Source organism: Bison bison, unplaced genomic scaffold (genome assembly GCF_000754665.1).
Source record: "Bison bison bison isolate TAMUID 2011002044 unplaced genomic scaffold, Bison_UMD1.0 scf7180017849978, whole genome shotgun sequence".
Classification (NCBI taxonomy): domain Eukaryota; kingdom Metazoa; phylum Chordata; class Mammalia; order Artiodactyla; family Bovidae; genus Bison; species Bison bison.
In genome coordinates this window covers 10978-23181 of record NW_011480551.1, presented here as the reverse complement: position 1 = coordinate 23181, position 12204 = coordinate 10978, and the positions used below count along the sequence as shown (strand labels likewise).

Genomic DNA, 12204 nt, shown 5'->3' with positions numbered 1-12204 from the left:
GGGGGGGGGGGGGGGAGGCAGTAGTGTCACTCACTAAGCGTCCTGGGCAGCGGGTGATGTGCCCGCCTCTCTCACACCTGTGATGCTCTCTGGTGCAGGGGGAGCCCTCTGGCATTTTCTGGAGAGACTGTCTCTAGCCAGGGGACCTACCACATCCTGTTGATGTCTTCTCTTCTGTGGCTCTTTCCCAACCATGTGGTCCCTGTGCAGACTCCCGAGGAGGTGACCTGGCTGTGTTGTTCAGCAGGGTTACCCTGTGGGTTTTGTTTGCTATGATGAGCTCCGTTAACACTTATCAACATGCTTTTAAAGAAGGCCAGCAGCGCTGGCGAGGGAAGGGAGGAGGCTCCCGCCCCCGCAGCAGAAGCTCAGGGGCTATGTCCGCGCTTGCAGGGAGCAGACCTTTCAAGGATGAGCCAGGGTACCAGCCAAGGATTGGCCAGGCTACACTAAGGTGCCTCCCAGTCTTCCTGCTGCTTGGGGTCAAGTGTGAGTGAGGCGGTAGAGTCCACCAAGCAAAGAGCCGTCCGTCTGGCAAAGAGGAACCGGGCGTGATGACGGGAGGTTCGCAGCCCATGCAGATGCAGCAAGAGGCCAAAGTTCAGTGATTGATGGCTCCCCGGGCACGGCAGGAGCTGAGGAACGTGCGGGCTCCCCGGGCACGGCAGGAGCTGAGGAGCACGGTCTTGCTGAGCAGCCACCCGCCTGGCAGGAGCCCACTCTGCTCAGGGTCTGCCTGATGGCCCCGCCCTCCCCCACCATCTGCGGCCAGTTCCTTGCAGCAAACCTCAGTGTGCCTCTGGCTGGGTCCACTGCCCCAGGGACCTGACGGACAGGGGCACCAGGACAGACACACATCCACGAGCGTCATCTGAACGGCTCCGGTGTTCTGCGCCTGGGCCACTAACCTGGTAGATTAGGGCACTAAGGACCTGTCTCCACGGGTAAAGGGGTCACCAGTGTCCCTGGGCTGTTGTGGCCTTGCTCCTCAGAACATGGCCATGGGCTTCCCCGTGGAGGCCCTGCAGGAGAGCCGCAGGGCTGGCTGGTGGGCCGGGAACCATGCCCAGGGCTGCGTCCCGTGAGCGGCCGAGGTCGCCGCTTCACTGTCCTTCTCACCAGTCCTGTCAGCAGGCAGTCACGCCTCGCAGTACTCTTGCTCACCTTTCTCCAGGTATCGGTGAAGCCGGGCATCCTTTCTTGTGCTTGCTCGCTGCCTGTGCCCCTGTGAAGGGCCCCGGGCGGAAAGCCGCAGGCCTGACCCTGGCCTTGGAAGGCCCACTGGGCTGGCACAGTTGGTCTGCAACACATGATGCTGCCGTATTTTCTGCTGGTACACAGAACTGCACGGACCTTTAGCTCTCAGTTGCCTGAGAGTTGAGCTTACCTCTGGAAACCTCGCAGAAATCTCAGTTCTACTGAATTGGCTGTCAGTTCTTGGGGTCTCCTTTGCAGACAAACCATCTGTAGACAGGGATAGTTTCATTCCTTCCTCCCCAGGCTTTACGGGTCTCATTTCTGTCCCGTATCCTCTCACAGCAGTCAAGGCCTCCATGGTGGGGTTGAACAGATGGGACTGTGGCCGGCTGTCTCAGTTCTGACTTAACAGGGGCTGTTTCTCTATGACATGTGGTGCTTGCCAGGCCCCCACACCAGGATGCAGGCTCCATGTCTGCTGCACATCTTGCCATGAAAGAAGCTGAATTCTACCTGACACTGCCTCTGTAGCCACTGAGATCATCCTGTGATCTGTGCACGCGATGAGCCTTTTCAGTTTGGAGCCAGCCTTGCATGCCAGTTGTACCCAGCCTGCCAGCATGTCACGTGGCTGGACCTGTCTTCAGGACCATTCTGACACAGGACTTCTCCTGCTCACCATCTTCTCTTCTGCTTCATAAACAAGCTGGGGAGTTTTCCCTCCTCTCTGCCACTTTGAGTAATATTTGGATTTTTCTCTCAAACACTGGCTGAGTTCCTGCAAGGCCGCCTTAGCCTCGTGTTTTGGACGGAGGAATTTAGGAGTTTTGGATTCTTTTCACTAATGGTTTTAGGGCTACTTAGTCGACTGCATCTTCTTGGGTCGCTCGGCAAGCCACGCCCTCCTCTGGAGCGCGCTCCCTCACTCGGTGCCTCGTGCACGCGGCCGGGTCTCGCTGCTCTGTGAAGTTCTGGCGTGCCTCGCGGCCATCAGTTTCCCTCTGATTGATGTTCACTTGGGCTTCACCTGTTTCCTGATCTTACAGAGTGTCTGTCACTTGAATAAGCCCCTTCAAATAACTGGTATTTGGCTTTGTTGATCCTTTCTGTTGCATTTTTGTGTTTTTTTAATTTCATTAATTTCTTTTTATCTTTATAGTTTCCTTCCTTTTGCTTACTTGGGGTTATTTCTAAGAGGAGGGCTTAGCTCTTTAATTTTCAGCCTCTTAAATCTTACGATGTAAACATTCAGGACAGTAACTTTTTCTTGAAGTAATATTTTCACTGCATTCCATCCATTTTGATATGTAGTATTTTCATTTCTTTTCAGTGCTAATAATTTTTGAGTTTCGAATTTGAGTTCAAATTACTTATTTGAAAGGCTGTTTTTCAGTTTCAGAAAGCTTGGGGTTTGGGAGCTTTTTAGCATCTTTTACAAATCGATTTCTAACCTAAGTGAATTGTAGTCTATATACTGCCGATTTAGACATTTGTGAGGACTAGCTTTGTAGCCAAGCAGACCATGCTTTTTATAAACGTTCCACGTGGACTTAGAGAGGCCACAGTCTCTTCCGGTCACGTTCTCGTCCCTCTCTTGCTTTGGCACGCTCAGTAGGTCAAGCTTACTCAATATCTCCTCAAATCGTCTGTATCTTGTTTTGTTATTCTTCTGCCCGCTTCTATCAGTGACCAAGAGAGCTGTACTGAAGTCTCCAGTGGACACTGGGTTTTTCAGGTTCTCCCTGTAGTTACGTATTTGCTTTACCTGTTTTAAAGTTGTTGTTAGTTGCATATGCACACAGCTTTTAGAATTCTTGTATCTTCCTGTTGAGTGAAATGTTTATGAGATGAACCTCTGGCTCTACTAACACTCTTTGCCATAAGGTCTATTTGGACTGATATTAATACCGTTACTCCAGCACCCTTTGGTTAGTATTTGTATATCACTTTCTCATCCTTTTGCGTTCAACCTTTCTTTGCTCTTGTTATAGTTTCCAGCTGTTTTTTAAAAAATCTAGTCTGACAGTCTTTGTTTTTCAACCTGTCAGTTTCATCCATTTACATCTGTGGTAATCGCTCATTTGTGTTCAGTTGTGATGTGCTAATTGTTCTTTCTACCTCTCCTACTTTTTCTGTTCTTTTTTCTCCTTTGTTGCTTATATTCTTTTCTCTTTTTTACCCTTGTTTCTATTTTTCCCTCTATTAATTTGAAAGTTATAAATCCTATTTCTGTTCTTTTAGGGGTTAGCCTGGAAATTTTAGCATGTATATTTGAGTTAACAATGTCTAAAGTTAAAATTAATCAGATCAGATCATTTTAGCTTTCTCACGTGCTTTCCATCTTACTATTATTTTCCAGTATTTTCAGCACATTGTGGTTTTTCTTGGTTTTGCAAATTAGACATTACATTTCTTTTATATATTCAGTGACTCTTAGAATTTATGATGTATGGACATGCATAGGCACTCCGAGAAAAGGCAAACTTTTTTTATCAAAGGGATTTCCTTTGCTATGACCTTTCATTGGGGGCACTTTTCCTTGAAAATTGTGTTTCCTCTCTGTCCTGAAAGAGCGTGCTGGGTTTGTGACTGTGGCCCGACAGGACTCTGAGCAGAGTCCTCTGCTCTTGTCATTGCTGTTGCACAGCTGCCTTCTTGACTGCCCTCCTGCCTGGATCTTTCTTCATATTTACCTCAATTATGTGTGTTTGTTTTTGATTCTGTTTTTATTCATCACACAGATGTGTGTTTGTTTCCACTACAAAGTAACCACTTGCTTTATTGCTTTTATTCTTTTATTGTGGAAAATTGATCATCGTATCCGTATTTAAGTGTACAGCTCAGTGACGTTAAGTATGTTCACAGTGTGTGTAACCATTGCCACTATCTATTTCCAGAACTTTTCTTCATCTCAGACTAAACTTCTATATGCATTAAATAATCATTCCTCATTTACCCCTCCCCAGCCCCTGGTAGGTACTGTTTTACTTTCTTTCTCTATGAATTTAGGCCCTCTAGGGGCCTCACTTAAGCAGCGTCATATAGAGTCTATCCTTCTGCGTCTGGCTGATCTCACTGAGCGCCGTGTCTTCCAAGTGCATCCACGGTGCAGCCTGGATCAGACTCTCCTTCCTTTTTAGGTCTGAGTAAGCTCCACCATGCACGTGTGTGCGTGCCATCTGCCGATGCACACTTGGGTTGCTTCCATTTGGCCGTTGTGACTAGTACTCCTACGTTTACTGTGAGGTACACGCATCTGTTCACGTTTCTGCTCTCAGGTCCTTTGGACCTGTACCTGGCAGCGGAATCGCTCGATCATGCGCTAACTCTGTTTAATCTGAGGGACTGCAGCAGTCTTCCACAGGCAGCCGCACTTGACATTCCCGCCAGCAACGCGTAAGGCTTCCAGATTTCTGTACGTTCCTATCAACACTTATTTTCCTTTTTAAAAGTAAAGCCATCCTAAGAGATGTGAAGTGATTCCCAGTGTACCCCGTTTCCCTGATGACTCACGTTGAGCATCCTCACATGTGCATATTGGTCATTTGTGTGCCTTCTCTGGAGAAGTGTATTTTCTCCAGAGAAGAAGAAGGGCAAGGTCCCTTGCCCACATATTAACTGGTTTATCTGCTTTTCCTGCCATTGAGTTGTGGGAGTTATTTATATATTCTAGATGTTAATCCCTGATCAGATACATGATTTGCAAATATTCTTCCCCATTCTGTGGGTTGTTTTTTCACTTTCTTAGCAGTGTCCTGTGATGTACAAAAGTTTTTTAACTTTGACAAAGTCCAATTTATTTTTAATTGTGTTGTCTTTGCTTTCAGTGGCACAGCCAAGAAATTGTTGCCAAATACAACGTCATGACCATCCCTGGCGTTTCCTTCCCAGAGCTGCAGTGTTCAGCTCTCACGCTAGTCAGCTGGCCCCTCACACTCTCCAAAGATAACACACGAAAAGGAACCAAACTGAACATGTCACAGCTGTCACCTCATCAATGCGCACTGCGCCCCTCGTGGCACGTCGGCTGGCTCCTGAGCCCTTTTGACGTGATCCTTGTAAACTTTGATAACTTCTTCGCTGTCCCATCTAAAGAGACGCTCCAGCTCCTTAGATCTAGAATCAGCTATTCCTCCAAAGCTCCCCGGTTCCTTCTAGCACGAACCCTGTCTAGAAATCAGCCTGCATGAGGGCGCTCACAGCTGCAGGGTTGGTTCTCATTTCTAGGCCTTTGCGGTGGGCGGAGGGATGAAGTACCTCTAAATATATATAACACCCATCAAGGGAGTCAAGAAGATCCCCCGGAGAAGGCAATGGCCACTCACTCCAGTATTCCTGCCTGGAGAATCCCATGGAGAGAGGACCCTGGAGGGCTGCAGTCCATGGGGTTGCAAAGAGTTGGACATGACTGAGCAACTAATAAAACATCCATCAAATATATATAACACCCATCCGAAGTTTTCCATTCAGGTCTAGGGTTTATTGGGTGATCTGCTTAATTTTCTCCCTAATCTCCTTTCTCTGAGCTGAAAAATCCTACCACCACACCAGCATTACCCATCTGTTTTATGTCACAGTTCACACACAAACGTTTCAGAATAGCCATGTTGACGTGCCATCACCAACGGTGGTGTTACTGCAGGGTGTATTCCAGTTTGGTCTGTAGCCCCAGGGTTACCTGGTCAGTTCACGGTGGCTTCGTGGCATTTGCAGTATTTCTCTATTTGTGGTTCATTTGTTTCATCTTTTTTGGGTTTATCAGATCAGGTCAGATCAGTCGCTCAATCGTGTCCGACTCTTTGCGACCCCATGAATCGCAGCCCACCAGGCCTCCCTGTCCATCACCAACTCCCAGAGTTCACTGAGACTCACATCCATCGAGTCAGTGATGCCATCCAGCCATCTCATCCTCTGCCGTCCCCTTCTCCTCCTGCCCCCAATCCCTCCCAGCATCAGAGTCTTTTCCAATGAGTCAACTCTTCGCGTGAGGTGGCCAAAGTACTGGAGTTTCAGCTTTAGCATCATTCCTTCCAATGAACACCCAGGGTTGATCTCCTTCACAATGGACTGGTTGGAGATCCTTGCAGTCCAAGGGACTCTCAAGAGTCTTCTCCAACACCACAGTTCAAAAGCATCAATTCTTCGGCGCTCAGCCTTCTTCACCGTCCAACTCTCACATCCATACATGACCACAGGAAAAACCATAGCCTTGACTAGATGAACCTTTGTTGGCAAAGTAATGTCTCTGCTTTTGAATATGCTGTCTAGGTCATAACTTTCCTTCCAAGGAGTAAGCGTCTTTTAATTTCATGGCTGCAGTCACCATCTGCAGTGATTTTGGAGCCCAGAAAAAGAAAATCTGACACTGTTTCCACTGTTTCCCCATCTATTTCCCATGAAGTGATGGGACCGAGCTTTAACCCAACTTTTTCACTCTCCACTTTCACTTTCATCAAGAGGCTTTTGAGTTCCTCTTCACTTTCTGCCAGAAGGGTGGTGTCATCTGCATATCTGAGGTTATTGATATTTCTCCCGGCAATCTTGATTCCAGCTTGTGTTTTTTCCAGTCCAGCGTTTCTCATGATGTACTCTGCATATACATTAAATAAACAGAGTGACAATATACAGCCTTGATGAACTCCTTTTCCTATTTGGAACCAGTCTATTGTTCCATGTCCAGTTCTAACTGTTGCTTCCTGACCTGCATACACATTTCTCAAGAGGCAGATCAGGTGGTCTGGTATTCCCATCTCTTTCAGAATTTTCCACAGTTTATTGTGATCCACACAGTCAAAGGCTTTGGCATAGTCAATAAAGCAGAAATAGATATTTTTCTGGAACTCTCTTGCTTTTTCCATGATCCAGTGGATATTGGCAATTTGATCTCTGGTTCCTCTGCCTTTTCTAAAACCAACTTGAACATCAGGACGTTCACGGTTCACATATTGCTGAAGCCTGGCTTGGAGAATTTTGAGCATTACTTTACTAGCGTGTGAGATAAGTGCAATTGTGTGGTAGTTTGAGCATTCTTTGGCATTACCTTTCTTTGGGATTGGAATGAAAACTGACCTTTCCCAGTCCTGTGGTCACTGCTGAGGTTTCCAAATTTGCTGGCATATTGAGTGCAGCACTTTCACAGCATCATCTTTCAGGTTTTGGAATAGCTCAACTGGAATTCCATCACCTCCACTAGCTTTGCTCGTAGTGATGCTTTCTAAGGCCCACTTGACTTCACATTCCAGGATGTCTGGCTCTAGATCAGTGATCACAGCATCGTGATTATCTGGGTCGTGAAGATCTTTTTTGTACAGTTCTTCTGTGTATTCTTGCCATCTCTTCTTAATATCTTCTGCTTCTGTTAGGTCCATACCATTTTTGTCCTTTATCAAGCCAATCTTTGCATGAAATGTTCCTTTGGTATCTCTGATTTTCTTGAAGAGATCTCTAGTCTTTCCCATTCTGTTGTTTTCCTCTATTTCTTTGCATTGATCGCTGAAGAAGGCTTTCTTATCTCTTCTTGCTATTCTTTGGAACTCTGCGTTCAGATGTTTAAATCTTTCCTTTTCTCCTTTGCTTTTCGCTTCTCTTCTTGTCACAGCTATTTGTAAGGCCTCCCCAGACAGCCATTTTGCTTTTTTGGGTTTATAGAGATGGCTTTTTAAATTTAATTTTGTTAGCGATTCTGTTTGCATGACTCTAAGGCCAAATCTATCGCGGCACGCGATGCCCAGGCTCAGGCTATAGGAACCTGGTGGCTCAGATGGTAAAGAACCTACCAGCAATGCAGGAGACCTGGATCCGATCCCCAGGTCAGGAAGATCCCCTGGAGAAGGAAATGGCTACCCACCCCAATATTCTTGCCTGGACCAGAACTCCACAGACAGAGGAGCCCGGTGGGCTGCAGTCCATGGGCTCACAAAGAGTTGATCACGATTGTGTCACTAACACTTTGACTTCCTTTCAGATTCGGGGAGGCAGTGATGGAGGAGTGGGAGTGGGTGGGGGCGGTGGTGGGGTGGGGTGGGTGGCGAAGGTTGGGGCAGAGGGGCCTGACCCTGGGAGTGGGCCTGCAGCCTCACCTGCCAACTTTTCCTCCTGCGCAGGTTGCCAGGCAGGAGGGGAGGGTCATCCTGACCTCAGGGCTGCCATACCACAAGGTGAGGACCTGCCGGCCCAGGCTGCCCCCCGCCCTGCCCCTGCCCCGGGCAGACTGGAGGCTCCAGGCTCACCTCAGCTGGTGGGTGGGGCCTAGCTTCTGCCCCGAGCAAAGGCTGCTTCTGCCCACAGCTCCGGGCCCAGGTCGGGGCTGGGCGCTGCCTGGCAGTGGACTGCTCCCTCAAGGCCCAGCAGCAGGCGAAGGCCATCCTCAGGCACTTCAACGTGCGTGTCACCCCCGCGGACATCTTCAGCCGCTGCCAGGTGGGTGCCGCATGCCCCAGGCTGGGCGAGGAGCCAGTGTGTGGGGCCCAGGCTCTGTGACTGGTGAGACCCCGCCATGTGGCTGGGCCTTGGTTTTGTGCTCGCCGGAGCAGTAGCCCGATCTGTGCATTTCGTCCCAGCCCCTTCCGCGGGAGGAGGGAAGGTGCACATGTGGTAAAGACCCCAGGGTGTCGGGGGAGCCTGCGGGCATTTTTACCAGCTTTTCAGAACCTCTGCTGGTGCGTCGTCCTGAGAAAACGGAGTTGGGGAGCTGGGAGGACACCCCGCTGGCACCCCAGGGAGCCATGGAGCCTTCAGATCCGAGAGGGTGGTCACTGCCCTTCGCAGGAAGAGTCCGGGCCGCATCCCGGCACCGCTTCCCTGCCCTAGCGGGGGCCCTGTGGAGGGACCAGGCTGCAGGACACCCCAGAGGTGGCATGAGGCCAGTTCAAAGGAAGGGGGCAGAGCTGCACCCTGGTGGGTGCAGTCCTGGGGGTAGCAGGGCCCAGGGAGGCGCTGGCTCTGACCCGGCTGCTGTGGGTCGGACAGAGTTGGAGCATCCTCACCCTGAATGGGGAGGCAGGAGACCTGCAGTCAGTGGTGTATCTGCCCAGGTGAGCGGTGGCGGCAGCTGGGGGGCGAAAGTGGGGTGCAGAAGGTCCAGGACACGCCTCAGGGTGGGACCAGGATCCCAGGTTTCCGGCTAAGATCCAGGCCGTCGGCACGGCAGGTCTTGGGTCTGGGCTCTCAGGAGGCGGGTCTAGAGGGTGGGCCGGGTGCACCGGGCTCTCGGGGTGGGCACTGGGGAAAGAGGCTTCCTGCCCAGCTGGGGTCCTGCCAGCAGCGTCCCTGTGTGGTAGATGCACGTCCCACATGCGGTCAGCCGGGCAGTGAGGACAGAGGAAGGTGGCCACGGGGCTGCTGGGAGGGGACGGGCACCAGGCAGAGACCATGTGCCCGTTTGCGGCCGTGGTCCAGGAGGGAGGCGGGGTATCAGCACCCAGTGGGGCTTTGTTGGGAGGGGTCCCCTGCAGAGCCTCTGAGGCCCAGGGCTGTCCAGCGGCCTCCAGTGGGGCTCAGCTGCTGAGGAAGGTGGGCTGGGTGCACCCCAGGGCAGGCCCCCCCAGGTGGCAGACCGCTGTCCGGGGGCGCCCGCAGCTGTGCGCTGGGACCCCAGGAGGCAGGCATGGCCACATGCAAAGAGGGCTCCCTGAGAGCTAGGGTGCTTGAATCCGCGTGCAGCCTGTCAGCACGCGGGCATCGGGGGCCACGCCGGCGGCTCCCACCACCGTCCTCAGCGGCGCCCGGTACCCGTGAGTGGAGAATGCTCCCAGGGCGGGGCGCCGCAGTCCACACACCCCACCTCCCCCGCCCAGAGCCCCTTAGCCACGACGCTCCCAGCCTCACCCAGGAGCTCAGCCCAGCGCAGTGGCTAGGAATGGCTTACCTTCCTGGCCCAGCTCAGCGGCCACCCCACTCCCTGTCTGAGCTCACTCCCAGTGCCTGAGCCAGCTGGCCTCAGGGCCTCCCACAAGTGGACAGGGAAGCCCAGGCTGCGTGGACACCCCCAGTTGATGGCCCGAGGCATGGTGACCAGTGGCTCCATGCGACTGTGGACCCTGCCCTGCCTGAGGCCACAGCCCTGGCCTGCATGGCCCCTGAGCCCATGTGGGCATCAGAGGGCACTGGCCACTGGCCAGCAGAGAGCTGCACGCATAGGACTGACCGAAGGAGCACCTCCGTGTGGTTCTTGGCCAGCAGGGTCCCATCCTGTGCCCCTGGGGCCCAAGCTCCCTGGACGCTGGCTCAGAGCCACCACCGCCCCTGCCCAGGCCAGAGCTTGGCCGCCTCCCTGGAGAGCTCCCGCCGCCAGGCTGAGTTTCCATTTTCTTTTCCTTCCTTCTGCTATTTTGGTGCTGTTCCCAGAGGGAAAACCCACTGGACACACGAAGCGTTCCCAGAGCCCGCCGCCGCTCTTGGGGCTGCACATCGGGGTGTGTGGCGGGAGCAAGTGAGGCTGGAGAGGGCGGTGGGCTTCGCCATGTGAAGGCGGCCCCTGGCAGTAGGGGGGCAGCCCACCCACCCCCGGTCCCAGAGGGCGAGGGGCACTGGATCCCTCCACCAGGGCAGGGTCGTGACCCCTGGAGCTGGTGACTGGGGCCTGGGACCGTCCATCGGGAACGTCCGCCAGGAGGACGTTCCCAGTGCCGTCCACCCTGGGAAAGGATCTTATCAAAGAAATTTAAGCTTAAAAAAGTCCCAGAGCAGGAACCCAGGCAAGGTCGGGCATAACGTCTGTTTTACCATCCCTGCGGCCCCCTCTTCTGTGGTGGGGAGTGGGCTACGCCCCTATGAGGGGTGTCCTGGGGGTCAGTGACGTTGGCCCCTGGAAGTGGCCTCCAGGAAGACAGTCACCCCACCTCAGGGGGGTGCTCTCAGCAGGGGGTCCCCTCGACCCCGGTGCTGGGGGAGGAGCCTGCAGCCAGGGGCGGGGCCTCGGGGCAGGGCCTCAGGGGCGGGTTCACAGCCTAGGAGCCCTGAGCTGGGCAGAGGCCGTGGGAGGGAGGAGGGTGCTGCCCGGGCTGATGTCTGGTGGGGAGCCAGAGGAGCGAGGGCTCTCAGGGCCTGAGCATGCGAGGGGGCCCTGGGCCAGCGGCCCCCAGCGCCCGCACCACACCTGGGAGCCCCGAAGTGACGGGGGCCTGGAGTCTGGACGCAGGGGCCAGTGGGTCACCAGTGCCCAGCCCGTCCCCAGGCGTGGAGACCCTCCCTGTGTCCTGAGGGGCAGCAACAGACGTGGGGACAGACAGGAAGAGGCGGCAGCCCTGACCCCGCCCCTCCCCGGCCTTTGTGCTCTATGGCCCCCAGCCCCGTTCCCACACTCCGTGCCCCCGGGGTCACGCAGGCACAAAGGCTGCGGGAGGAGGGGCCCCACCCTGTTCAGGCAGGGACCTGGGGCCACTGGCTCCCGAGGCCGCAGGAGGGGCCTGTCACAGGCCTCCAGGGCGGGGGTGCCGACGGTGGCCCAGCGTGCCCCCAGACTCGGGATGCCAGCCAGGGTGCGGGGCCATTGGCAAGCTCAGCACAGCCCCCCAGGGCGGCACTCGGGTGGGCCCCACAGATCGCCCCAGGCCTCCCCACAGCCCACAGGGCAACCCTCCCGACGCACTCCTCCGCTTCCGGGAATGCCCCGGGTCCACTGGAGCCCAGCCTGGGTCCCAGCACTTGGCTCTTGGGGGACCTGGGGACCTGGCCCCCCGCGGCCCGGGCCCCTGGTCCTGGTGGCCCACTTCTTTAGGAAGGCCCCGTGGCTGGCATGACAGCGACGCCCACACCCTCGCACTGAAGCCGGCTGCCTCAGGCGCCGGCCGGCCAGCAGTCTGTCAGCGTACCCGCTCCATGTGGACCTCACATCCTCCCGCAGGGCTCTCAGTGCCCAGGGAGGTCCCCGGCCCAGCTCACTGCAGATGCCCACCGAGCACCCACCTCCTAGCACCATTTGTCCCAGGGCCACTCCTCTCTGGATCTCGGTCCTGACCATGTGCTCCTGAGAGGGGCTCCTACCCCTGTCTGGGGTCCCCCGGGATA

The 12204-nt window shown here is 54.1% G+C and overlaps 1 protein-coding gene across 1 annotated transcript in view; it reads left to right on the top strand.

The window, feature by feature from the left end:
• Positions 1-12204, top strand: part of LOC104994664 (exonuclease mut-7 homolog) — a 40923-nt gene that overhangs the window by 17748 nt on the left and 10971 nt on the right. The window contains 4 exon segments of the mRNA XM_010848317.1: positions 8301-8354; positions 8485-8672; positions 9775-9929; positions 11915-11994. Of these exon segments, the coding sequence (XP_010846619.1) occupies positions 8301-8354; positions 8485-8672; positions 9775-9929; positions 11915-11994 (477 nt within the window).